The following is a 26,050-nucleotide window of genomic DNA, read 5'->3' as shown; positions in this document are numbered from 1 at the left end:
AATCTCACGGCTGGTATCATTGTCCGCCGTTACCAGTGAGCCAAGGTAGACAAATTCATCGACTACCTCAAACTCATCGCCGTCGATCAATATACTACTGCCCAAGCGGTGTCGTTCGGCCTCGGTTCCGCTGGCCAGCATGTACTTTGTTTTAGACGTATTTACCTTTAACCCAATCTTTTCTGCTTCGCGCTTTAGTCTGGTGTACTGTTCAGCCACCGCCACAGATGTTCTGCCGATAATATCCATGTCATCGGCAAAGCAGACGAATTGACTAGATTTGTTGAATATCGTGCCCCGCGTGTTGATATCCGCTCGGTTCATAACACCTTGTAGCGCTATGTTGAACAGCAGGCATGAAAGACCATCACCTTGACGAAGCCCTCTGTGTGATTCGAATGAACTTGACAATCCACCCGAAATCCGAACACAGCACTGCGTACCATCCATCGTAGATTTAATCAGTTTGATGAGCTTCCTGGGGAAGCTGTTCTCGTCCATGATTTTCCATAGCTCTTTCCGGTCGATGGCATCATATGCGGCTTTGAAGTCAACGAATAAATGATGCGTGGGAACTCTGTATTCACGGCCCTTTTGGAGGATTTGCCGCAGTGTAAATATTTGATCCGTTGTAGACCGACCTTCGACGAAGCCGGCTTGATAAGTTCCCACAAATCTATTCGCAATTGGTGATAGACGGCGGAAAATGATTTGGGACAGCACTTTATAAGCGGCATTGAGAACGGTGATCGCTCGATAGTTCTCACAGTCCAACTTGTCGCCCTTTTTGTAGATCGGGCAGATAACCCCATCTTTCCACTCCTCCGGTAGCTGTTCCGTATCCCAAATTCTAACAATTAGTCGGTGTAGACAAACGGCCAGCTTTTCTGGTCCCATTTTAATAAGCTCCGCTCCGATGCCATCTTTTCCAGCTGACTTGTTGTTCTTTAGCTGCATGATGGCCTCCTTAACTTCGCCTATCGTTGGGGCTGGTACCTCTTCCCCGTTTGCTGCACCGTCGAAATCGCTTTCCCCGCCGCCATGGTTTTCCGCCTGGGCGCCATTCAGGTGTTCGTCGAAGTGCTGCTTCCACCTATCCGTCACCTCACGATCGTCCGTCAGAATACTGCCAGTTTTATCCCGACACATTTCGGCTCGCGGCACAAAGCCTTTGCGGGATCCGTTCAGTTTCTGGTAGAACTTCCGCGTTTCCTGAGAACGATGCAGCCGCTCCAACTCCGCATATTCCTGCTCTTCCAGGTTGCGCTTTTTCTCCCGAAAGATTTGGTTTCGCTGCATCTTCTTCTGTTTGTGTCTTTCCACGTTCTGACGTGTGGCACTGCGCATCTTGGCCGCCCGCGCAGCGTTCTCCTCATCCATCACCCTCCTACATTCATCGTCAAACCAATCGTTCCGCTGATTCCGGGCCACATGCCCGATGGAGCTCTCCGCTACACTGCTGATGGCTGTTTTGATAGTGTTCCAACAGTCCTCGAGAGGGGCTTCGTCCAGCTCGTCCTCTTCCGGCAGTGCAGCTTCGAGTGAATGCGCGTAGTTTGCGGCGACGTCTGGCTGCTTCAGCCGCGCGAGATCTAACCGAGGCTGGCGTCGGTACCGAATGTTGTTCACAATGGAGAGTCTTGGGCGCATCTTAACCATCACTAGGTAGTGGTCCGAGTCAACGTTAGCGCTTCGATAGGATCTGACGTCGATAATGTCTGAGAAGTGCCGACTGTCGATCAAAACGTGGTCGATCTGTGATTCTGTTTGATTTGGTGACCTCCAGGTGTACTTATGGTGGAAAAAGGTGCTGGAAAAAGGTACTACGTACGGCCATATTCTTGGAGGCGGCAAAGTCGATAAGTCTTAGGCCCATTTCATTGGTTCGCTGGTGTGCACTGAACCTTCCAATCACCGGTTTGTATTCCTCCTCCTGGCCGACCTGAGCATTGAAATCCCCGATGACGATCTTGATATCATGTTTTGGGCAGCGGTCGTATTCACTCTCCAACTGCGCGTAGAATTCATCCTTGTCGTCATCGGTACTTCTGAGGTGAGGGCTGTGCACGTTGATGATGCTTATGTTGAAGAATCGGCCCTTGATTCTCAACCTGCACATTCGAGGATTGATTGGCCACCACCCAATCACCCGTTTCCGCATCTCGCCCATCACTATGAAAGCTGTACCCAGCTCGTGTGTGTTGCCGCAGCTCTGGTAGATGGTATGTCCATCTCTGAACGTACGTACCGTTGAGCTCTTCCAGCACACCTCCTGCAGCGCTACGACGTCGAACTTGCGGCTCTTCAATACGTCGGAGAGCACTCGAGTGCTCCCTTGGAAGTTGAGAGATCGGCAGTTCCACGTCCCGAGTTTCCAATCCATAGTCCTTTTTCGTCGCGTGGGTCTATTCCGATTGTTCCAGTAAGAATATATTTGTTCTTCGTTCCATGCTTTAATATTTTTCGTGGTGACGGCTTGCAAAGCCTGCTACACCAACCCCCTGTTTCGCCGGAGGGCCAACGAAGCTCGAAAGAGCCCTCCTTTCCTGTCAGCATACGACCTTGGCTTCCACCGGGGTTGGTTACCCGATCTCCACCAAAGTTGCTCGTATCCCGGCTGGTACCACGAGGCGGTAGGAATAGGAGTTGCTGAATAAGAGGCTATGAACCACTGTAGGGTCTATTTTATGCCTACACGTGCACAAGGCACCGACGGTAGGCATTATTCAGCCGTTTACCAGCCACAGAAATACCTGGAGGATACTCGCTTCTCGGACAGGTGGAAAACCCAGAAGCTAGTGCTGTTGCCTAAGCAAGGATATAGCCTGCAGGGGATCCAACATCATATACACCGATATGTGTGCTGGATACATGCTCAAAACTCCAGGAGAAGACACACGATCTGTCAAACATGCAGTTCGGATTCAAGAAAGGGAAATCCACTGTAGACGTTATTCAGATAGTAGTCAAGCAAGCCGAGAAGTTATCTAACAGAAGCGAAGAGAACATCGTTTTTGAGCCGTTGTAACGACCGACGCAAAAACGCTTTTAACAGTGCCAGCTGGGAGGTTATGTCCCTGCTATGTGCAGAATTCTAATGAGTTACTTCCTAAATCGGGTGCTTGTTTACGAGTCCACCGAGGGCGGAAGATGATGAACAGCGGGAGTTCCGCAAGGACCCATCCTCGGTCCAACGCTTTGGAACAGAATATACAATGGGGTAATGATACTGAAACTACCCAGAGGCGCGCTTATTGCGGCTTCGTCGAGAACACTGTGCTTCCGGTGCTATCGTAAATACTAGCGACCGAAGCAATAAGAACAATAGAAAACTGGATGCAGGGGGCGAAGCTTCAAATAAAAAGAGCAAAGTCTTGGGCTTAAACGTCTTTCTAAGACTTGACCCTTCTTTATCGACAGACTTCATAGCCGGCTAGTAGAGTACAGAACAGCTGCGGGGCTAGTACAACAATCCTACTGACTCCTGAAGCTGCAAATAGCCCTCCACAAAAAAGCAGTTCTGCTGGTCAGTAATTGTAAAGTCGTAAAGTGGGCAGAAATCGTCGTTTCTGTCGCAGCGCTGCGAACCAAAAGCGGAATCACACAAGGCTAAATAGCACCTTCCGGCTTATGGCCGTGAGTAGCCAGTGCGTACAGAACCAAATCATCGGGTGCAGGATGTGTTAACGCCGGAATGTTCCCCCTCTGCATCATCCTGAAGGAAGATAATGAATGCTACAGACGAAGACACACCAGAGGAATTCGGAAGCTGGTAAGAGGGGGAATCGTTGGTTAAATGGCAGTAGGATTGGACTTGGCCCGAGAATGGTAGATGGACGTAATAAGTTCATACCGGTTCTGTTGACCTGTCTGAACAGGAATCATGGGCAAGTTAGCTTTACTTGGCGCAGTTTCTGTCGGGACACGGTTGTTTCAGGCAATACGTTCACTGAGCACATGAACTAGCAGCATTCTAGTACCGTAAATACAAAAGATTATAGCAAAACATTATTCAGCAAAATTGTAGATAATAACTAGTTCTACATAAGTCCCATGTAAAGCTTTGTCAAATTTGCACAGCTGATACCGTACTGTCAAATGAATCAAAATTGAGTCAAAATGATCGAACCATTCGTGAGTAATATTACTCATACCTTACAATACTTCAGCCTTGTGATCGATTTATGTTCGAAACCGTAGCTAACGTACGGTTAAATTTTGATCATAGGGGAATTTTCTTCCAAATGAATTGAAAATTTACTGAAATATTCCCGAACATTTCGCTACAAGAAACTGAAAAGAAAAAAATTAATTTTGGTGTCGGAGATACTTCGAATCCAGGAGAAATACATGCAAAACATAAAAGATTGACTTTTCGGATTAAAAAACAAGTCTGTTTTATAATAAATCAATGACATTATTCAAATACCTACGAATATATTGATTCCCTTTGTCAATTACCATGTTAAAAAAATTGCTTTAGATATTGTAATGTACAATACCTGAATTTCGAATCGTTCAATAGAAAACAAGCATCCGAATATCTCACCCTGTAACTTCCGACCACTCGGAAGTTAATTGTTCTAAGTTCAAAAATTTAAAAAACATAACAAAAACAAATCTGGCCTAACCGAAATGGTGCAAACCTTCGACGAACTGGTTTGCACATCCTAACGATTAGAACAAACATCTTAGTTTGTGCCTTTGGACTCTATTATAATGTTGGTAGATAATTGGCGCATGATAGTGCGCTCTATTTTTTTCCTCTCCTGACAGAAGTCTACTTTATAGTTGAATTGCATAAGAGATTAGGTTTATTCACCTATATCCCGTTAGTAACAGCCACTGCTGCAGGTATGATATGTGCTTTGACCATCGATATGAATTTCGGCACAATGCTGACCGAGGAATATTTGTCAAAGTCAAAGTTCTCGTAAAAAATGGCTCGATCTTTTTCGAACAGGGCCCGATTTTTACACCAGTTATACAACATTTTAATTAGCTGATTAGACGTATTGTACAGACTGGTGTCCGGATAAATCTCCGGATAGACTAGTTTATTCGGCGCCACCGGCAAACACCCACAGAATGCAGCTTCTAGCCTGTTGATATAGAAAAAAAAAATTAAAATGTTTAAAAGTTGAAAATGAAGGATTATGAGCTAAATCAGTATTAAATTATGGACAATGTATAAAAAGTAATGCCAATCTAATAGATAAACTAACTTTCAACTAACTAAAAATGGCAAATTAATCTTAATTAGAACAACTTACATTGCCACTCCGTAGAACTCATGACCTGCTGTTGAAATTACAACGTCACCGTCGAGCAAGGTGCGATAGTATTCGTCTTTACCCAGATAACCGAAGTTAATCAATTTGTCCTTCAAAAGTTCGCCAATATTTTCGAAACAGTCAGGAATCGATTGAGTACGCTCGCCCAGAATCGACACGCGAAATTCCACTTGCCTTTTGTTTAATTCGAGTAACGTGGTGGTTAAGAATTGGGGATTTTTATCATGCTCCCAGCGATGAGGCCAAACTAAATGCAACGGTTTACTGAAAAATATTAAGTATTGTTTTAGCTAAGAGTCAATGGAATTGGTATTGAAACTTACTCATTTTTGGTGAATATCCTTTTCGGAATCATATGAAATGGAATTGGAAAGTAGAGCACTTCACATCGTGGTTCCAACTTCTCTTTTAGATTTTTTAATTTTAAATCAGGTGCAATATTTAGAAAACTTCTAATGTTATCCAGAAAGGATGTCATATTGTAATGCGAGTTGAACACAATTTGGTCGGCACTAAGACAAGTCATGATTTGGTTCAAGCCATATTGGCAATCTCGTTCCTTTATTTCTCGAACCGGGTAGTTCAATTGATTCTCGTGAAAGTACACTATCTTTCTACAAACGGAAAGATCCGGCCGCAAACCGATCAGTTCTGCGAGGTTGAGCACCGAACTTGTGAATAATGTTTTATATTGATGATCGTGCGGAATGACTTCCGAAAAATAAAGTGCTCCTACCCGTGAGCGCCAGTGCCATTTTTTGGCAGTCAATGTAAATAAATCGTATTCTGCCGGATGAAATTCTAGCGAAAGTAATGTTAAAGTAGTAACATACTTTTACGGGAAACATCACATAACTTTACTTACGTTGCAGGATTGTATCCAGCAGTTGTTTGTGGGATCCTCCATAGAACGATTCGATAATAAGAATTTTAGCCATAAATCAAATCACACGCACTAAGCTTGTTAATAAAACTAATTCTTAAAGAATGTTTTTAAAAGGCAGGATACTACCATCTAATGTGATATTTGCTAAATCAGCTACGTCCACAACGAGAGGAGAGCTTATCAGTTTGACAAATAAAAACAACAAACCACCACCGGCGTCATGTCAAATGAATGTCTTTCTGACGGATCATGGATTCTCGAACATGCATGAACCGTTTCAGCGAGCAAGAGCAATGCAAGAACCGTTTCCTTTAGTTACCTTTGTAGAGATTTGCGGAAGCAGTTGGGTATTTATCATTTTTATCCTTTTTATTTATCACAAGCACAAGTAAATTGCTATTTTGTGATCCAATTCCAATCCGTTTTTCATACACAATGAATATTTTGGTAACCATTGTTACAGCTCGTATCTTTTTTATATCCTTATCGCCAATGCTTTAATTTATCTCGCTAAAACTTCATTGCATCAGGGATGGTTCGATCACTTTGACTCAATTTTGATTTATTTGACAGTACCGTCCCAGCCGAGCAAAATTTGACAAAGTTGTATATAGGACATTTGTAGAACTACTTATTATCTACAATGTTGCTGAATAAAGTTTTGCTGTATCGTTTGTACTTTCGGTGCTATAATGCTAGTAACTCATTAGTGACTAAATGAACGTTCACTTAGTTACTAAAGAGGTACTAGCATTGTAGCACTGTAAATACAAAAGATACAGCAAAATTTTATTCAGCAAAATTGTAGCTAATAACTAGTTCTACAATTGTCCCATACATCACCTTGTCAAATTTTGTTCGACTGAGCCGGTACTGTCAAATGAATCAAAATTGAGTCAAAGTGATCGAACCATTCCTGCATTGCGTTTTAAAATCTATTTCATGGTCACAGCCAACCATGGTCTTAGCCAACTAAACCACAAAATGAAATCTATTTCGTTTGAAAAACAGTTGAATTCATTGAATTATCTTCGACATAATGTTTAATGTATTGCACCATTTTTTATATCTTTCTTTAGTATTTTTTGAGATTGACACCAATCCGAATAAGGCGGTGAATGCTGTGATGCAGCTCACGGAGGACACACGCGCCCTTGCCGAGTGCGAGTGGAAGATGCTACAGACTATATTTGGAGGAGGGCAAACTGAAAACAGAGAGTGACGAAGGCGTATGAATCACGAGCTACAGGGACTGCCCGGAGAGATACTCATCAGTACAACGAAAGTCGGTAGACTACGGTGAGCCGGACACCTCGCAAGAATGCCGGGTGACAGTGCGTCGAAAACGGTTCCCAACAAACCCAAACAACCCGGCCGTGCCAGGAACAGAGGGACTCAATGAGCAAGATAACTTGAACGGGTCTAAAGCGACTTTGCGAGTTTTGAGATGCTTGGGAAATTGGCGACGAAACGCCCGGTTCAATAGAGACGACTGCTTTAAGCCGCACGATTGCTAAATTAGTTCTGTAGTATTTAACAAACACTTAACAAAATGTTATTTAGAGGTAAAATAATATAAAATTATTTTTTTGGGGTTTCTTCCGAAATCATAAATTTTTTTTGCCTAATATCGTCACCCTAAGAAACTAATACAAATATAAAACAAACATGTCAGGTTGTAGATAATATTTACTTGCAAACGAGCTGATAAGATTAATTCAACAATTCACTTAAAGGTATACAATACAGCATCACTAAATGTTTCCAGTGGCAGTTTAAGCGCATTTGGTTTAACAAGTTTTTCTCAACGAATATGTCTTTGAGTGGCAAAAAAGTTGTAGTTACAGGCGCTGGGCAAGGTATAATTTCAATTAAACTATTTATATAAATAGGTATTTATCTAATCAAAAGAAAGCGCCGAGTGAGGAAATCTGTTTGAGGTTTTGTTTTATGAAGCTACGGATTTCGATACCGGTTCCTTGGAGTTTAGATTTGCAATTCATTTCTGTGTTTTAGGAATTGGTAATGAATTATGCAAGACATTAAATAAAATTGGTGCACACGTCGTTGCTGTTTCGCGTACAGCTGGTCCATTGGAATCCCTAAAAGCTGATTGCCCATCTATTGAGATAATACAAGTGGATCTTAGTGATTGGAACGCAACCACTGAGGCGCTGAAAGGAATAGATCGAGTCGACGGTCTAGTGAACAACGCTGGCATAGCAATTATTAAACCCTACGGGGAACTTTCTGAAAAAGATTTCGATGAGTGAGAAATGATTAAATTGTTAATTAAGTTACTAATAGAAACTTGACCTTTGTTTTAGTACGTTCAACATTAACATAAAAGCTGCGTGGCATGTATGTCAGTTGTTAATACCGAAGATGCCAGCTGGTGCAAGCATAGTAAACCTATCCTCGCTGGCAGGTCTTAAGGCTTTTGCAGGACACTCGGTTTATTCTATGAGCAAGGCGGCATTGGATGCAATGACAAAAAGCCTGGCATGTGAATTGGGACCCCGGAAAATCCGTGTGAACAGTGTGAATCCGACGGTGATCCTTACCCGTATGGGCCGAGAAAACTGGTCTGACCCCGTCAAAGCGGATCCTCTAATTGCAAAAATACCTTTAGGACGGTTCGGAGAGGTGAGCGAAGTGGTTGAGCCTATCGTCTATTTATTGAGTGATAAGTCAAACTATATCAACGGTCACTGTTTACCGATTGAAGGTGGATTTTTGGCTGGAAATTGATTGTACATTATCATATATTGTTTAATAAATCCGTTTATTATGCTCAACTCAGTACATATAGGCTGCTTACACACAATATGAGAATTCCACGATTGATCTTAGCGTATTTTTAATGTAATATACTATTTATGACGGCTCCTTTTCTGACATTTGACTTAGGTAGAAGCGACTATTTTTTTTTTGTTGTTCCAGATCATGTTGTCGGATGTTTGAGCTAAGTACGGATGATTGTTGGTTGTGAAAATTAATGCTTTATTGCTGACTGTGTGGATGTGCGAGTCGGTTGCCTTTTGGTGTTGACAATTTTTCGAGCACTCTCAACTTAAAAATAAATACATATAAATACATTTGGGCCTGACTTAAGCTGCTGTGAATACTTAAAAGTGTGTACTCCTTCTCAAACTATCAAATCAAATCGTTCCCTTAATCACAGCGAATGCCTTCGAACACATTTAAGCAAATTAGCTCCATTCTTCGTCTGTTTCGTTACCTCCCATCTTTACTAGCCACTTTGGAAATACAAATGGGATGAGGATAGGATGGACCTAGTGTGGTGATCTAACATAACTCGCTCGCTTATAGCAACTTGATCTCTCGACCGACGAAAAGCGATGTTCTCGATGCTTTTTTTTCTTACTTCTGAGAATACAATAATAGATTACAATTGTTAAACGCAGCTTGAATTCCCTATGCCTCAGGCAGTTCCGACGCCGATCGCGACCCCCGCAGCGAAGGCACAAATAAATATATGAAGATCGTTTAGCTTACAACCGGTATCATCACCGATAAGATTTGTATACCATTTGCGCGCCTTCTTGCCTTTTTTCTTTAGAGTATCCTCGGCTTGGTTTAATTTTCGATCAACAAAACGCTCAGCCTGCAAAAAATAAATAGGAAGCGATATCATTTACATCGAGTAACATGTGTTGCATATTAGATGAATTTAGATTTAGAGTGATTTAGAGAAAAATTAAATGTTTTTTTACAGCATGCAGTATGTAAACACAACTAAAATTTTTGTTTATTTGGAGATGAATCTACTGTTAATTTAAAACTATGCTGATCAAAACTGTCGAATATGTTTCACCTGTCGCAACATTCTTTATACCCCGTCATGAAATTTTTCAAGGGCTTGCCTCGGTAATCCTCTGAATTTTTTTTTCGGTCATGAGGCATTTCAGAAAACTTTCTACATCCTAGAGAGCTCCAACATAGTTTTAACACAACGAAAACTGTAATTAGACTCCTTCAGCTATGTTAATGCTTTCACAATATCCCTCAAAAGGTAACTAACAAACAACAATCATCCCAAACGCAAGAACATGTCTGTTACCAAAAATGAAACGTTCAAAACAAACAACATATTATGCGGCTAAGTTCTACATTCTAATCATATCTGCTTTGATCAGATCTTCTGTTCTGAATTTTGAACAGTATACATACTTCAAACCGTTCTGATTAGATTTGTTGGTTAACAATTGGGCAGGAATTTTCATTAAAATGGGTTTGATCAAAAGTAGAATTGAACTCGCATTAATTATTTTTTGAAATGTATAGACTAAAATAACATGACTTGTTATGTAAACTTTAAACGTATTTTTTGTTTTAAATCTGTAAATTACCATCAGTATTTCAGTTGAAATGGAAATAACATGTTGGTATAACAACAAAGGTTTCTTTCGCCGCTATGTTAGAGCCGTCAATACCATTACGTACAATGGCCAAAGAAAAGTAAGTTTCAAAAGTAACAAAACAAACACAGGTTGCTTATTTTTTTCTTATTCCAGCTAAGAAGTTTTATTCAAGAAGATTGAAATTCACCAATTTCGATGCAATTTCTACAACTATGTTAAAATGCATTTCTTCGGATCAAATCGTGTTTGACTATCATGATGAAATTTACAATTACTTTTGTTTTTGCATTTTACTTTCTTGTTGCAGCCTGTTCAGTCTAAAACAGCTTGACGTGTTTCGTTCGTTTACGATCATTTGATGAGCATTGATTGTAAAACATTTCATTACTGATTGCTTCTCATTGCTCTGGAACTGTCTTGAGATTTAGGAAGAAGCCAAACCAATCAAAAATCCACCCAGGAAACCGGTGGCCAGATAGGTATTTTCTTTGGCGATTTTCATCACCTGTAAGGAAGTAGTCACATGCTAAGCAATGTTCTTGTGCTATGGAGTTTGTGTTTTCGAAAGTGTAGAAGGGACATTCATAACAACTTTTGAAGACTACTAAGGTATACTGTGAAATTTTGGATAGGGTATAAGTCGATTGGGTGAGCTAGCGATACGTACCTTATCAGCCCAGCTAGGTCCTTGTCCTGTAACGGCCTCTTCTACCTTATCAGTAACCTTATCAACTTTATTGTGAATTTTGTTCCAATCAATTTGAATATATCCTTGCTGGTTGGCAATCTGTAATAATATAATCCCTCCTCCGACAGCCACTGCAGCTACTTTACCCACTTTCATTGTAATGTATCCTGTTGCCCTGTAAAGCATTACACAGTTGTATTAATTGACTTTTAAACCTTTGATTATTACTTACCATCCACTACCTGCACCGATGAGAATCTGCTTAGTGGCCGACTTTTTGCTGACATCGCCAACAAAACGGTCGAGATAACCTGCGGCGTCACCCATATTAATGATTTCCTTGTTGGTTGCGTCTTTTTTAACCTTTCTATCGCTCATAACTGTATTATAAATAAAAATAGAACGATTTATTTTTTATATTACTAAAATATTCAAATTTTGTAACAGTTCGGATAATATTGCATTAAATATAACATCAAACGTACAGCTCAAGCTCCAACTACTTTTAGGAAAATTTATAAACGTCTGATTCTTTTGAGGAAGACTCAATGTCTCACATGACTAATGATCCAAATTAGGGATACCTGAACGTACATTGTTCACAATTGCGTTTTAATCTAGCTAGGTATAAGAATTCTAAATCAGCATAGAGAATATTAGAAAATCATTACATAACTTTTAAAATTGTTTAATAACTACTATCACTGAAACATATAGTCTTTCGTCAGGATGGTGGTTATTTCAGTAACCTTGTCATTGGCCAAGGCCACTTTCAAATTTAATCCGTGAAATCATCGAAACGAAAATGACAATTTTCTTCCCAAAGGTAAACTATTAAAAGACGCAATTATTCTTACTTTTCCCAGAGCTACTGGCAAACCTTATTCGCTTTTTAGCAGCAGTACTGCGTTTGAACTTCCAAAACTGGAAATTTCTTATATCGATTGCCACAATGTTACAGAAAATTTTGCACACACTCCGCAAAAAATGAAATTTTTATTCTTCTGTCGAATTTTTTCAGCTTCCTTCGTCTTCTCGTCTTGCATAGTATTGGGTGACATCATATATCGATAAATCTTAGGATCGATATTTTATCGGTTTAATTATCGATGTTCAGATGATTTCATGCGGTCGAGGGGCTCTCTCTGTGAGGTGCCAACCAAGGGGTTTCCAGTAAGGCGTATATAAGTGCGTAGTAATCAGAGATTACTTTTGTAATCATTTACGAATTAATTAGGTAATCAATGGTAATCAGTAGAGTAATCAATGATAATCTTAAGTAATCATTGGTAATCATGATTAATTTATAGTAATCGTAAGATATTGATTACTGGTAATCAGAAGTAATCAGTAAAATAATCAAAAGTAACTTTTTTCAAAGGTGCGTAGTAATAATTGCTGTTGAAACCCCCTTGGTGCCAACCTTGCTGCCAACGGTGCCAATACTCTGCCCCAAGTAACCAAAAGTTCGGATAGCGGTGTCTAAGAAGGGTTATCAAGCTTTATGTATATGGATCTATCCAGCTTTCCACGAGCGATAATGGCGGATATTGAGCACAAGTGGGCACAATCTTTTGACATTCATTGGAGGAGCGTCGAGTTCGCCCTGACGGAGTTACTATGGATACATTCATGATTGTTTGTAGTTCGAATGTAAAAATGTAAACATTGTTCAATTTTGCAGATCAGCTAAAGAGGAACATAATTGAACGGACAACGTGTTTTATGGATTGTGGCTTTGCATTTTTCGCAAATTTCAGGGAGAATGTCCAAATACGCAACGGAAAGTTTCTTATCAAGTCGAGATGCTGTTAGAGAGCAAACTTGACAACGGCTCGACCAACATTAAGGTAATGTTTGCGTTAATGTGTAATGTTTCGAATGTTTAATTCGCACGATTGTGAAAAAGAATTCTGAGCCAGTGCCTTCAGCAAATTATGGCCGCAAACCACTATAAAAGTAACTCCGTCAGGGCGAACTCGACGCTCCTCCAATGAATGTCAAAAGATTGTGCCCACTTGTGCTCAATATCCGCCATTATCGCTCGTGGAAAGCTGGATAGTTTGCTAAGCAGCTGCACTTTTAAGTAATTAACCGAACTTTGAAGTTGTCTTGAGTTCGCTGCACAGAACTATAAGCAGCTTCGAAAGGAACTTTTCAAAAACTAAAAAAAGCTAATGACTAGCAACACTTCAAGTTCTATTTTTATCCTTCGACCACCACCTATTTCTATATTTGCTTTCATCCAATCAGGCCATTCTTCTTCCTGTATAAATAAAAACATACCTGCTGTCGGATTTGAACCCGGGCATTCTGCGTGATAAGCCTATCCTGATCCATTGCGTCATTTCTGGTGTAAGCAAGTGATGTGAATTTTACTATTCTTAAGCTGTTCAAACGAAAGTTTGCAACTTGTCGGTAGCTTTATGAAGCGCGGGTTAATTATTCTTATTCTTAATTTAAATTCGGAGGAATTACGTGGCAGTGAGTTGCAGGTAAGCATGTTATTGATATGCTAGCATGTTATTGATGTGCAACACAACAAAAATGCGCATAGTTTGAAAATAAAATTCATCATTGCCTCTTTATTTATATTCTTGACTAGAAATAAACAATGATTTGATTTATTTGAGTAAAGTTTTATGTTCTGCTTGTCTGATGTTCAGAAATTTGAACAATAAAAATGAACATATGATCATTTCGCGGCTAAAAACATACATACAGAACTTGTTAGCAACTTAAGTTACTTCTGAACTTCATGTAGCATCCTGAGATCTTTGAAGTATCCATGAAGTACTCACAGTACTTCTTAAAGTATTTAGTTCTACGTATACTTGATACACTACTAATCAGCGAGAAAGTTCCACGGAACTGAATTCGAACTAATTGCGAACTTACGAGTTCGCCTGTCAAGTAAAATCTGAACTTGTGGTTGCTTGGGTAGTTTGCCATTTACAGCTCGAGAGGGGCTCCATCGTAGGATTACTCGTTGATTATATAGAAATTAATTAATAATAAATATTAACGAAACTTTCAGCCAAGGGGTTTCCAACAGCAATGATTACTACGCACTGCCGAAAAAAGTTACTTTTGATTACTTTACTGATTACCTCTCATTACCAGTAATCAATCTCTTGTGATTACTATAAATTAATCATGATTACCAATGATTACTTAAGATTATCATTGATTACTCTACTGATTACCATTGATTACCTAATTAATTCGTAAATGATTACAAAAGTAATCTCTGATTATTATGCACTTATATAGAAACTTTTTACACACTTCTCGTCAATTACCTTGTAGTCTGTTCTCTGTGTATTGATTACCTTTGTGGTTTTCCTTGATTACTAAATCAGTACGTGAAAGATTACAAAAGTAATCTCATTTTTTTTTGTCTAAATATAGTCACTTTAACAGCTTACGTCATTCGTGACTTCTGTAGGTTTGGGATTTGAACCCGGGTTCTCGGCGTGAGAGGCGTGAATGCTGACCACTACGTCGGGATTGACCCCAAAAGTAATCTCTGGTTACTTCGCACTTGCACATCTTACTGGAAATCCCTTGATTTGTGAAGTCATGAAAAATAGGAGATTATGGGGATCTGGCATCCTTGAGTTGAGCGAGTAACTTGACAGATGTGACATGGTGATAACAAAACAGTACAAAATGCATGTGCAAGATATTTATGCCATTTATGCAATAATTTGCTGCAAATGCATCTGTAACTAATGGATGTGATGGGCATGATGTGAAAGAAGTGAATATTAAAATCCGAACCAAAATATAACAGCAGTTATGTTGTGCAACCGGTACTTCTCACTACGGGTGAAGCATATTTTTCGGCATGGTTTACAGTTTTACTGGGCGCGCACTTATTCTAGCAAACCCCTTTCGGAGCAATACATCCGTAATATCGGCATTTTGGCACACATCGATGGAGGTATGAAGGTAATACAGAATTTAGTTTAGTATTAATTTCTTATCATTTGACCTTTAGGTAAAACAACAACCACCGAGCGTATGCTGTATTATGCAGGGAAAACAAACACCCTTGGCGAAGTACATCATGGAAATACGGTGACCGATTTTTTGGTCCAAGAGCGTGAACGAGGCATAACGATCTGCAGTGCCGCAGTAAGTTTTGAATGGCGTGATTATCGTATTAATCTGCTCGATACTCCCGGGCACATAGATTTCACGATGGAGGTAGAGCAATCGCTGGCCGCTGTCGATGGTACCATTGTCATCCTCGACGGATCCGCGGGTGTAGAAGCGCAAACAATAACCGTTTGGAATCAAGCAGATCGACATAAACTGCCAAGATTGATTTTCGTCAACAAAATGGACAAAGATAACGCTGATTTTGAGGGATGCCTGCAAGATCTCGAAAAAAAACTTGACATTATTCCTTTGCCACTGCAATTGCCGTTTTTTGAACGAGAGAAATTTACTGGTAAGCATATGAACAAAATGTTTATTCGTATCGTGATGGAACAAAGAACAAGAAAAAATATTGCGTTTTTAGGTGTAATTGACGTTTTAACAGGAACGCACGTTGTGTGGGATAAGAGCACAAATGGCCGAATATACAAAAGAGCCCCTCTTTCTGGAGATCACCTTCTGGAAAGTCAACGCAAAAGAAATGCCATTATAGACATTCTTTCTGGTATAGATGACGATCTGGCAAAAGTTATCATAGAAACTGATAGCATGGAAAATTTACCCAATGACTTGGTGCAGGCAGCAATTCGAGCATGTACCTTGAAACAACAAATTGTTCCTGTGTTTTTAGGAGCTGCTTACAAAAACGTGGGCGTTCAATTGCTAATGGATGGGGTACTGAAATTTTTGCCTGCTCCAAACGAACGAAATCATTTCTACGACAGTTTTGGGTAAGATTAATTTTAATTATTAACAGTCAGTTCTAAGCATAATCTATTTGTAGGTCCGAATTTGTAGGAAAAGTTTCAAAAGTGACTCATGACAAACAACGAGGGCCGTTGAGTCTGATTCGCGTTTTTCGGGGGAACGTAAAAAAAGGTGCAAAAATTGTTACCCACAAAGGCGTAACAGAAACAATCCAAAGGATATACGCGCCCTTGGCTGATGAGTACAGGGAAGTTACTGCAATCGAGGCTGGCAATATTGGACTGTGTGCTGGTTTAAAGTCAACCGTCACCGGAGATTTGATAATTCCCAATATTTCCATTTTGAGAAAAGCTATAAGTAAACTCAGTACCTCTGAGAAAAATGGGAATGATGACCTAAATGAAGAATTTGCTCAGAAATTATTTCTTCATACGACGATCCCAGAGCCCGTCTTTTTTTGCTCTATCGAACCACCATCGTCTGCCTATCAAGCTGCTTTGGATACAGCTCTAAAGGAAATACAACGCGAAGACCCAAGTTTGAAAGTACTATTTGATGAAACTACAATGCAGACTGTTCTTGGTGGAATGGGTAAACTTCATCTGGAAATTATTAAATCCCGCATTTTGACTGAATATAAAATTGATGTCGATTTGGGACCTCTCCAAATAGCTTATAAGGAAACTTTGGAAGAACCTTGTCGTGGTAGTTGGACAGCAGAGAAAGAAATAGCCGGCCATCGGCAGTCAGTCCGGATGGAGTTGACAATCCACGGGAAAGTGTATGAAGACAGATTTCGGCTAGACAATTCCCCAGAAGCTCAGGAAAATTTGCGACTAATCCGACCGAAGCAAATGTCATTTGTTAAGAAAGGAGTACTAGCCGCTTTGGAAAGGGGCCCCAAACTTGGAGGTCAATTGACAGATGCGGCAATCACTCTGCATCAGCTAGTCATTGGGAAAGGAACAGCCGACACGTTTATAATGGCTGCGGCGGCCCAGTGCATCCGACACGTTCTTTCCACGGCTAAATGCCGGCTTATGGAACCACTCATGTTGTTGGAAATTGTAATGCCCGCCGAATATTTGAACGCCATCCAAGCTGATTTGAATCGAAGGCGGTGCACGGTACTGGAAGTTCGCTCTCGCGGCAACCATCGAAAGGTATTGCGTGCGAATGCCCCACTGGCCGAATTGGATGATTATTCCAGTGAAGTACGATGCATAAGCTCTGGCACGGCTAGCGTGTCTATGGAACCAAATGGTTACGAACTACTTAATGCGACCGACGAAGCGAGTGCCATTCGGAGAGCACACGGATTAGAGTAATGCGGGTATGTAAATTATGTTTGAATTATAGTTACTGAAAATATTACACCAGCGGCTGCCGGATTCTTTTTGTGAACGTCCCTGTTAGAATATAATGAAATGACTATAACATAGATTTTTTTTTAAATTTTATAACTAGTTTTTTACTATCAGGGACGGTAGAAAAAAAGTAATGAAACAAAGATGTTGATAGCGTCCAACAGAATGGGACCACGTGTGAAGGGGAAAGAGTGAAAATTACGTAAGGGAGGGTCATTGAAGCAACGCTGACGAGATTGTGTATCGCTATTTTTATCCAAGCTGGGGATCTGCGGATCGAACCATGCTATAATTGGAGCTAATTATAAGCGGATTCGAATCCAGTCGTCCTCCCAGGCCATGTAGATCGTCGGTTTAGATGAACCACAGACACAGTCAGATGAATCTTTGAACCACAGCGGATTGGACAAAAGAAAGACTCCACAACTCCCTTACTACGCGTTCGACGTACTTCAAACTCCACTGGTTTGAGTTATTTTAGACACAAATTGTCACCCTTATTCTGTATTTTGAACAGATCTTTATTTCGTTCGATTTGTTTCGAACTAGTTGTTTTGCCCATTTGATTTTGCTGGCAAAATGAAGAACACCATCCACTTTCGTTCGAAGAACCAACTCGTTCGAAATACAGAATAGAGGTGACTGCCTATTCCTCCGTCTGTTGATAGTCAATCCACCGGACGAGAAGTTTAATCTAACTTGTTTACTAACCGGGACGGCGAGATTATGATATAGATATTTATCATTATTTATATAACAGAATTCAAAAAACTGATTTTCCTGACATAGGAGTCGACCCTAAAAAGCATTATGGTCCCTGAAATTTATAAATATTATTTTTAAATTATATTTCGTAACGCATCGATGCGATTTTTCAACATTGTTGTTAAATCATCTTAAGCATTAACAAGTAATAAAAAATCGCCTAAGTTGAAAACAGTTTCAGAGTTCTTTCTATTCCAAAGAGGGTTTCTAAGGCATAATTGTGAATCTCTTCCAAAAGACTATCGACTAAACTGTTGTAGTTCGTAGTGCCGATTGAATCAGAAGCTTTTATGACATGCAAAAAATCCATCTAATTAATTCAGAACTGGCTTTATTTAAAACTCATTTTAACAATAATAAATGCATAGAATAATCCATCTCCAACGTTACGAGAAGGCTGGAATTCCTGTAATAGCTCTACCCAATATTAACGCATGGATGTCGTGTGTGCCTGTAATGTGTAATTTACCCGATATATTTATTTTGAGCATATATTCAATACAATGACGTTGATTACCTTCGTACGTATTTACCGCTTCCAAATTCATAACATGCCTAATGATGTGATATTCATCGGAAATGCCGTTTCCTCCAAGCATATCTCTAGCGACTCGAGCAATCTCTAACGCTTTACCGGCATTGTTCCGTTTCAGCATAGAAATCATTTCAGCAGTATGCCTACGCGTTGAACGAAATATTTGAATCCTAAATTTTGCATTATATCTCGAATGTTATACTTACAACTTCTGATCTTTCAAACGACCTAAATGTAAACAAGCCGCTAAACCTAAATTGATTTCAGTCAGCATGTCGGCCATCTTCTTCTGCATCAGCTGATTGGCCGCTAATGGTCGATTAAACTGCTTTCGATCCAGTGTGTAGCTTCTAGCCAACTTCAAGCAAGACTCCGCTGCACCAAGCGCTCCCCAAGCGATGCCGTATCGAGCGTTATTTAAGCAACCGAATGGACCCCGCATCCCAGACACGTTTGGTAGTATATTTTCCTCTGGAATACGAACTTCGTCCATGAGAATCATGCCGGTGTCGGAGGCACGTAATGAAAACTTTCCCTGTATCTTCGGTGTTGATAGACCTTGTGAACTTTCTGCTCGGTCTATGATAAAACCTCGCACTTTACCATCCTCGGTTTTGCCCCATACGATGCATATGTCCGCTACAGGCGAGTTGGTAATCCACGTTTTACTGCCAGATAGAACATATGTTTTGGTTTTTGGATCATGTACTGCTCGTGTTTCCATCGAAGATGGATCACTGCCGTGATTAGGTTCCGTCAAACCAAAGCATCCAATCAACTCCCCCTTAGCCATACGAGGCAGATATTTTTGCCTCTGTTCCTCACTGCCATAATCATAAATAGCTCCCATGCAGAGTGAACTTTGCACACTGAAGGCAGATCGGTACCCAGAATCGATCCGCTCCACTTCACGAGTTAATAATCCGTAGGCTACATTACCAACTCCTGCACAGTCGTATCCTTTGATGGTGCAACCAAGTACGCCAAAGGACCCCAACTCACTCATTATTTCCTTATGGAATACTGAAATCAATGTTTAATAATTCTATTGGCAACGGTGAAACGTTGGATAACGTACCTTCATCTCTATTAGCCTGAATCACACGCGACATAAGTTTGTCTTCACAGTACAATCTGAAGGAATCTCTAATGGCAATTTCATCTTCTCGTAGTTGTGATTCTAAATTCAGTGGATCTTCCCAGTTGAAAGTGGCTGAAATAATGTATATAATTACCTGTTGTAGCTTAAACAATTAATAATTAACCACGTTATCTGTTGTTTTAGCCAGTCGACAGTATGAAAATATAAGGTTTGATTGTTTAAAAATCTCCCGCAGGCACAGATAATTTCTTATCTCTAAATATACTTGTGCTCAAATAGTAAGTTTCATATTGATAAGCTGTAAGATGCCTGTCTCTAGGCAAGCATAATTCTTTGGAGGCTCGGTCCATCTCGAACATACTAGTCACGCCAAATACTTACGTTGATTAGAAGTAGAAGCTAAACCTGTCATAAACTAAACATTAGAAAATTACTTTGTTAATTCATATTTTTAGGATCTCACCACGCTTTGCACTAAGCAGATTACTTAATCCTCGCATACGACAAATACTAGTAAGCATTTTAGAAGTCATCTCTAGTACTATCGGCAAAATTAATACTTTCTTCAATGTAACTATTATGGATTAAGAGAATATATTGAACCAATCACATTACATTCAGTATACTGTCGGCGAAATAGCCTTATATTTATGGCAGCAATCACGTCCCAACGTCACAGTCTAACTTTCAATTTCAGACTACCTTCATTTCACTCTGCAGTCTCTTGTCTCAATGGAGATGTGTGATAACAAAGTGTTTTGCGCAGCTTTGCATGGTTACTCTACAGTCGCACACTACTGCAGGTTCAATTTATTTATAAGAGAGAATCAAATAAGAATGGCAAAGTCGTGGTAAATATGTGGTATTCATGTCCCATACGCCGGCGGTTGTTTGGCCAATTTATATTTTTTCGGTTTTCGCTTTTCAATAACGGGTGGTAAGGTTTATTTCTAATTCCCGTCGTAGTAAGGAAAGCCACTCTAATTTTCATCATTTCTTAGGTGGATTTAATTAATACTCCAAAAGTTCTGCTGCTGATTTGACTCAAACACACTTACCTTCCGATCCGTGCCCTTTGAATTCACTAAAAAGCGATTATTAAAGTATTTTATTCAAATTACGCAACTTTATATCTTAAATTCGTCGTACCGTTTTAAAATCCGTCCATCAAAATTTTTCATCGTCTGAACTAAAAATCACAATAATGTTTACGAAGCTAGCGCGCATTTGTGTAGAACGGCATGACAAATGTTATTCCGCAAAATTTCTGCAGGTCATGCAAAGTTTTCCCGGCTGCAGAATAACGACAATGCGTTGCGTGAGTTATTTTCATTTCGGAAATTCAAACGTTTAGTCGATATTTCCTTATTCGTCGCACGAAAAAAATTAGGAAATTTGGCTACTAGGAATTCTTTAATGAAAAATGGCATTTAAATAAATCTCAGCTCACTGTGATTGTTTGCATATGATAGTCATCAAACTAAAATATTAAAGAATAACTAATTTTGCATTATGTGTCATAACAATCACTGATATTTTTAATAATTTGTGTTGGATAGGACGGGAATAGGCAATTACGACGAAGCAGCAACATACCCTAACTAAAATTTCGGATTATTTTTCTCAACCTGTCAAAAAAAGACAGATACAGCAAAGTTTCGTTAATTGGTGGTTCGTTAATTGGGCGGTTCGTTAATTGGGTGTTCGCTAATTGGGCTATGTGACAACTTGAATGTCAAAATTGTATGGAATTTTCGAGTTTAGAAATTTCTAACAACTGTCAGTCGGCCCAATTAGCGAATCAGCTAGAGTGCAGTCGTGGCCCAATTAACGAATTCAGGCTGTACATGAAGAAGCTCTGATTTACCGAAATTAAAGATACATTATCTATTGTTGAAAAAAAATTAGTGTACATTTGAAAACGGTCCGTAATCGGCAGCTCGGCGAAGCTTTCGTTTGACGTCGAAACAGGAGCGTTGTACGACCGTCATGTCAACTTTGCGAATGCATCTCTTGATTCTACCAATCAACTGTTTGCAATTCGTGACTCTCTAGTTATTTTTGTACACCAAGGAACTCAAAATCCCGAAGAAATCTTCGATTGGGAACACTGAGACAGATTTTTTGGGTCGTGGTTTTTGGGTAAAAATGGGATCGAATGGATATTCAGGAACGATTGTATTGTTTTGGCGTAATGTCATGCGATGATGCTCTATCCGACCAAAACACGTATTGTCCATCTGTATGATGTTTTTGTAGAAACAGGATCAAAATTTTCTTCAAACATTCGTCTGGTGCATCTTAATTGATAGCTAAACCAGAGGCTTGCTGAAGAAACGAGAAAGAAAATTATGTCCTTCTGCGTCCATAATTTTGGCTGGTCTTACACTACCTTCCTTGCGAAAAGCTGTTGGGCTTCTTATAGGATATGGTAAACAGTCGGAGCCGCAACATATATGCTTTTTAAATGTTGTACCGTATACTTTTTGGCGAGTTTTCTATGGTAGCTCGTGTACAACGCGCTCCCGAAATGCATCTTGTTTCGACGCCCGCCATTTTTAGCAAAACTGGGCAGGGAGGGAGAGCTAACACATACATACTCTCATTTCTCTCTGAGATCGTTTGTTGTTGAGCATAAGAGCCGCGAAAAAATTCCAAAATTTTACTTGCCACTCGTTACATTTGTATTTATTTCTTTATACATATTATGCGCGCTTTCAGTAAAACTTTGAGTATTTGTAAGGAATTATATTCGAATTGTAGTTTTCAGATAAAAATAACATTACTGATAGGTAGGATAACGAAGGTATTTTGAACCACCTACATATTTTGGCCCACCTGATAACATTTTGTACATTTTATCACATAAACATAAATATCTATACGTATATTATGAAAATTGTACGAAGATTGACTCCTCCAAAGTGTTTTAGGTTCTTTACTTTCAGTAATTTCTTTCATTTTGAGGTAGTATCATGATATGAATCCAGGCATTTTCAGACTGGTCACTGAATCGGTACAAAATCAATAGTAAATCGATAATTGGATAATTTAAAGATTTATTATAACTAATGTGTATACATTTTTACTCGCCATACTCCCTAACTACTTTTAACGGTCCTTTGTATACTTTTCATCAGTTTCATCGGGAGCTGACTGGAAGTAGTTCGATAATCCCAGGTAATATTTTGTTTAGTTTACTGATATACTTGTTGAAAACCCAGCTTAACCTGTATTTGAAATTGTTCTTCTTAATTCTAGATGGCGAGACTGAAAAAACCTCCGCATCAGAGGTAAATATAAGCAAGAGTTTACACGAGATAAAAGCAGGATTATCAATTCGCAGTGCGTGTCGCCGCAACAATGTCCTTCGCTCTACAATAAACTTCCGTATGGGAAAACAGCGCAAAAACCATAAAAGAACCGACTGCCCACGGAGCTGAAGAGGAATAAGATTTGGTGAACTTGACTCGAAAAATGGCCCAAAAAGGTTTTCGGTTACCAAATATCGTGAGAGTGGTTCCGGGAAGTTCTAAGCATTTTGGAGCAGGATAGTCTACATGAAATTCTTCGAACAGCTAAGTATATCTTGAACGGTGAAGAATCAAGTTTTAATCTTCAGGTATCAGCATCTTTGGCTCGAGCAGCACGTTCCTCACAATCATGTAAGGAGCCGACAGGAGGGGACGAGAAACGTGAGTATGAGTGTATGTTCCGCTATAACTCTGGAACGCCTGGACAGAACCCCTTGGCACACATTTTTTTTTGACACTAAAGAATATATGCAGGGTGGTTGACACGGTCTCTTACAAGTGGGGATGATTCGCTTTGATGATCCAGCCATTCGGCTCCAAGTTGTGAGGTACCAAGTTGCAATATTCCGGCCCCTCCGCGCTATTTTAAGTAATAAACAGTCCAGCTACGATACTCTGGCCTCTCCGCGCTAATTTAAAAATTTTTGCCTTCCTGTTAACCTCTCTAGTATCATACTCGTTTTGCACATCGCAATTCAAAACCTTCAGCTTTGGTGCGCGAGTATGTTGCGGCGCAAAGCAGCATTATGGGCGAAGCTATAGACAAAGTGCTATTGTTGATCTCGCCAAATATATTAACAATAAGCTAGTATTGAACGCATATATCAATACGACAATAAAAGCAATCTCTTTGGTTCAGTCAGTTCGAAGCCAGTTCGACTGCACATTGCAGCACGCATTCTTTATTAATTCCTTGAGTATCACGATCCCGTTAAGCGAAGTAACGACGATCACGAACATGTTATCAGCTTTATTAGCTGGCGTAGCAATAAAGGGAGTTGTTTTCTACTCTGCTGTGGGGAAAGCTAAAAATTTGTAAACTAAAGTACCTATGGTTTTATAGTTACGTAACCGCCAAAATGAATTATCTAAGGTTGAACTCCTCAAAAACTTACAAAACACCAGATCGTAATAAAGGTCGAGACCGTAATCGTAACTATCCGCGAGATATACAATTTTTGTACAGCACAGTACAGTATTTGGATTCTGTGCGACTTTTTTGCACAAATATTGATCTTTACGCGGTATTTTTACGCGAATTATTAATTTTATGCGTTTTTGCAATTTTCGGAATTTATGCAGTTTTTTACACGAATTTCGAAAATGCTTAAAAATTGACTTCAATTGGACTTGAAATTAATGTCAGAATTGGATTCCGGACTTCCCGATCACACCCAAGGGACTTTTATGTTTTACATTTAATTTTTTAGAGTAGATGAGGCATGTGCCGTAGTGAGCCCCACCAGCCTGGGCACGCCAGTACTTGCATTCTATTTCCCAAATCTTTGTTTTACGATTAGTTATGAATATATGAAGGAAGCGACGTCCGAGAACGTTCTGGGAAAATATAACCCTTGATAACACCTCAAATTGCCAAATATTGCCTTCTTTCAAATAAGTCTTTAAACTATGCACATGTACAGAATTGCATGAAGTTATGGGACTCAAGCAAAGTTAGGGCTTGGTATAGCTCTTAGGTGTTAGGTATCTAGGTCCTAGGTGTTAATCTCAAATGTACAGGACGTTTTTTATGAGTAGGCTCCAAAATATGTTCCTATTCTAAATTCTTTTGTAAATGTGTTGCCAACAACTTAGTACACATACGCTTCATTATGGAATTATGCAAATTAAAGTAAATTGGTCCTTATTTATCCTTCTATGATTCAAACTTTTCATCTAAAGTACATTACATGTATAGGACAGTTTTGCGTATACGATATATACTTGAAGTTTCAAATTTAGACGTGTATTCCGTGTATTGCTTGCGAATGACATGAGCAAGGACATGAGTTTCGGACAAAAGGTTCGAATGTTACATAACTTTTGACGTTTCTTTTTGCATAACATGAAAGCAGCTGGCCTGGCTGGAGTGTTCCATTCATAATTTTGCTCTACATGTGTTAGCGGCGCTGAGCGGGAGAGCGATTCTTACGGAAAGAGAGCATGAAGACAGCATGCAGCATAGTTTGCGGTGAAAGGCGTATCGTAGGTCCGCGTGTTCTAACCATAACTTCACGTCTTTGCCAGAGAGGAGATACATGCCAGTTTTTACCACTCATCGAATCTGAACGCATTGCGAATAAGGAAAAGGATATCGCTGTACCTTTTATTCTAGTGGAAACTGACATGGTGGCGTAATACCAGTTTTTCTGATTTTTTTGCAACTATCATAATGATGTACCTAAACGGATTATAATTCTGAAAACCGCTGGAAAAGGAATAGTGAACACAAGGAATCCTCTATAAAAGTTGCTGACACCGTGAAGAGATCAATTCAGTGTTGTGCATGTGTGATGTGCAGCGAAAGAAGAGTTCTTTGAACTGGTTCTTCAAAGGATTTGAGAGTGATTGAAATCTACGAGCAGTGTCCGAAATTAGTGTAGCAATTAGGAAGTATAGAATCAAAAGTTCCTAGCAACTCATTGCTTTTTTGATGAGCTGGAATTGCCGTCCTGTAATCAGCTGCCTATCGTGCTGAACCATCCGTTCCAGAGAAGTTTGCCATAAGTAAGAATAATTATTGACTTGTTTGAACAGAAAAATCGAATCTCGACATTGATCGCTTTGAACAGCGAAGCTGCTGATGGAGTGTTTTTTTGCCTTTCAAAACAGGCTGCAT

At 39.7% G+C, this 26,050-nt stretch overlaps 5 protein-coding genes across 8 annotated transcripts; 2 read left to right on the top strand and 3 right to left on the bottom strand.

Moving 5' to 3' along the window:
• Positions 1–4,434: 4,434 nt before the first annotated feature.
• Positions 4,435–6,358, bottom strand: LOC128742945 (glycosyltransferase-like domain-containing protein 1-like). The gene is made up of 4 exons (XM_053839444.1): positions 6,160–6,358; positions 5,618–6,095; positions 5,274–5,558; positions 4,435–5,102 (listed from the first exon to the last, which is right to left on the bottom strand). The coding sequence occupies exons 1-4, from the start codon at positions 6,230–6,232 to the stop codon at positions 4,823–4,825; spliced, it is 1,116 nt and encodes a 371-aa protein (XP_053695419.1). The 5' UTR covers positions 6,233–6,358; the 3' UTR covers positions 4,435–4,822.
• Positions 6,359–7,928: 1,570 nt separating this feature from the next.
• On the top strand, positions 7,929–8,979 carry LOC128741290 (L-xylulose reductase). The gene is made up of 3 exons (XM_053836997.1): positions 7,929–8,039; positions 8,197–8,449; positions 8,508–8,979. Exons 1-3 carry the CDS (start codon positions 7,994–7,996, stop codon positions 8,929–8,931), a joined length of 723 nt encoding a protein of 240 aa, XP_053692972.1. The 5' UTR covers positions 7,929–7,993; the 3' UTR covers positions 8,932–8,979.
• LOC128741291 (FUN14 domain-containing protein 1) lies at positions 8,943–12,280 on the bottom strand. Of its 2 annotated transcripts, none has more exons than XM_053836998.1 (4): positions 12,111–12,280; positions 11,486–11,633; positions 11,233–11,428; positions 8,943–9,808 (listed from the first exon to the last, which is right to left on the bottom strand). In XM_053836998.1, exons 2-4 carry the CDS (start codon positions 11,629–11,631, stop codon positions 9,626–9,628), a joined length of 525 nt encoding a protein of 174 aa, XP_053692973.1. In that variant the 5' UTR covers positions 11,632–11,633; positions 12,111–12,280; the 3' UTR covers positions 8,943–9,625. The 2 variants fall into 2 exon arrangements, with proteins under 2 accessions (XP_053692973.1, XP_053692974.1); XM_053836999.1 differs by lacking the exon at positions 8,943–9,808 and adding an exon at positions 10,707–11,070.
• A 2,665-nt stretch (positions 12,281–14,945) lies between these two features.
• Positions 14,946–17,481, top strand: LOC128741146 (ribosome-releasing factor 2, mitochondrial). Of its 2 annotated transcripts, none has more exons than XM_053836745.1 (4): positions 14,946–15,199; positions 15,257–15,712; positions 15,785–16,151; positions 16,205–17,481. In XM_053836745.1, the coding sequence occupies exons 1-4, from the start codon at positions 15,055–15,057 to the stop codon at positions 17,454–17,456; spliced, it is 2,220 nt and encodes a 739-aa protein (XP_053692720.1). In that variant the 5' UTR covers positions 14,946–15,054; the 3' UTR covers positions 17,457–17,481. The 2 variants fall into 2 exon arrangements, with proteins under 2 accessions (XP_053692720.1, XP_053692721.1); XM_053836746.1 differs by lacking the exon at positions 14,946–15,199 and having other exon boundaries at positions 15,279–15,393; positions 15,452–15,712.
• A 1,099-nt stretch (positions 17,482–18,580) lies between these two features.
• On the bottom strand, positions 18,581–20,585 carry LOC128741147 (glutaryl-CoA dehydrogenase, mitochondrial). Of its 2 annotated transcripts, none has more exons than XM_053836747.1 (6): positions 20,361–20,585; positions 20,279–20,302; positions 19,874–20,008; positions 19,002–19,818; positions 18,778–18,938; positions 18,581–18,711 (listed from the first exon to the last, which is right to left on the bottom strand). In XM_053836747.1, exons 1-6 carry the CDS (start codon positions 20,428–20,430, stop codon positions 18,647–18,649), a joined length of 1,272 nt encoding a protein of 423 aa, XP_053692722.1. In that variant the 5' UTR covers positions 20,431–20,585; the 3' UTR covers positions 18,581–18,646. The 2 variants fall into 2 exon arrangements, with proteins under 2 accessions (XP_053692722.1, XP_053692723.1); XM_053836748.1 differs by having other exon boundaries at positions 20,364–20,585.
• Positions 20,586–26,050: the final 5,465 nt, after the last annotated feature.

This window comes from Sabethes cyaneus, chromosome 3, assembly GCF_943734655.1.
Source record: "Sabethes cyaneus chromosome 3, idSabCyanKW18_F2, whole genome shotgun sequence".
NCBI classification, from domain to species: Eukaryota; Metazoa; Arthropoda; class Insecta; order Diptera; family Culicidae; genus Sabethes; species Sabethes cyaneus.
The sequence above is the reverse complement of the archived record's forward strand: the minus strand, read 5'-3'. Positions and strand labels throughout refer to the sequence as shown.

Excerpts from the sequence above, each read along its gene's own strand:
- LOC128742945 (XM_053839444.1), bottom strand. The coding sequence starts at position 6,232 with ATGGCTAAAATTCTTATTATCGAATCGTTCTATGGAGGATCCCACAAA. Across the intron at positions 6,096-6,159 it reads GCTGGATACAATCCTGCAAC|AATTTCATCCGGCAGAATAC; the intron begins GTAAGTAAAGTT and ends TACTTTCGCTAG. Across the intron at positions 5,559-5,617 it reads AGGATATTCACCAAAAATGA|TAAACCGTTGCATTTAGTTT; the intron begins GTAAGTTTCAAT and ends AATATTTTTCAG.
- LOC128741290 (XM_053836997.1), top strand. The coding sequence starts at position 7,994 with ATGTCTTTGAGTGGCAAAAAAGTTGTAGTTACAGGCGCTGGGCAAG. Across the intron at positions 8,040-8,196 it reads AGTTACAGGCGCTGGGCAAG|GAATTGGTAATGAATTATGC; the intron begins GTATAATTTCAA and ends TCTGTGTTTTAG. Across the intron at positions 8,450-8,507 it reads TCTGAAAAAGATTTCGATGA|TACGTTCAACATTAACATAA; the intron begins GTGAGAAATGAT and ends CCTTTGTTTTAG.
- LOC128741291 (XM_053836998.1), bottom strand. The coding sequence starts at position 11,631 with ATGAGCGATAGAAAGGTTAAAAAAGACGCAACCAACAAGGAAATCATT. Across the intron at positions 11,429-11,485 it reads ATCGGTGCAGGTAGTGGATG|GGCAACAGGATACATTACAA; the intron begins GTAAGTAATAAT and ends AATGCTTTACAG. Across the intron at positions 9,809-11,232 it reads GACCTAGCTGGGCTGATAAG|GCTGAGCGTTTTGTTGATCG; the intron begins GTACGTATCGCT and ends TATTTTTTGCAG.
- LOC128741146 (XM_053836745.1), top strand. The coding sequence starts at position 15,055 with ATGTTGTGCAACCGGTACTTCTCACTACGGGTGAAGCATATTTTTCGG. Across the intron at positions 15,713-15,784 it reads TGAACGAGAGAAATTTACTG|GTGTAATTGACGTTTTAACA; the intron begins GTAAGCATATGA and ends TTGCGTTTTTAG. Across the intron at positions 16,152-16,204 it reads CATTTCTACGACAGTTTTGG|GTCCGAATTTGTAGGAAAAG; the intron begins GTAAGATTAATT and ends ATCTATTTGTAG.
- LOC128741147 (XM_053836747.1), bottom strand. The coding sequence starts at position 20,430 with ATGACTTCTAAAATGCTTACTAGTATTTGTCGTATGCGAGGATTAAGT. Across the intron at positions 20,303-20,360 it reads TCTGCTTAGTGCAAAGCGTG|GTTTAGCTTCTACTTCTAAT; the intron begins GTGAGATCCTAA and ends AGTTTATGACAG. Across the intron at positions 19,819-19,873 it reads TCAGGCTAATAGAGATGAAG|TATTCCATAAGGAAATAATG; the intron begins GTACGTTATCCA and ends CATTGATTTCAG.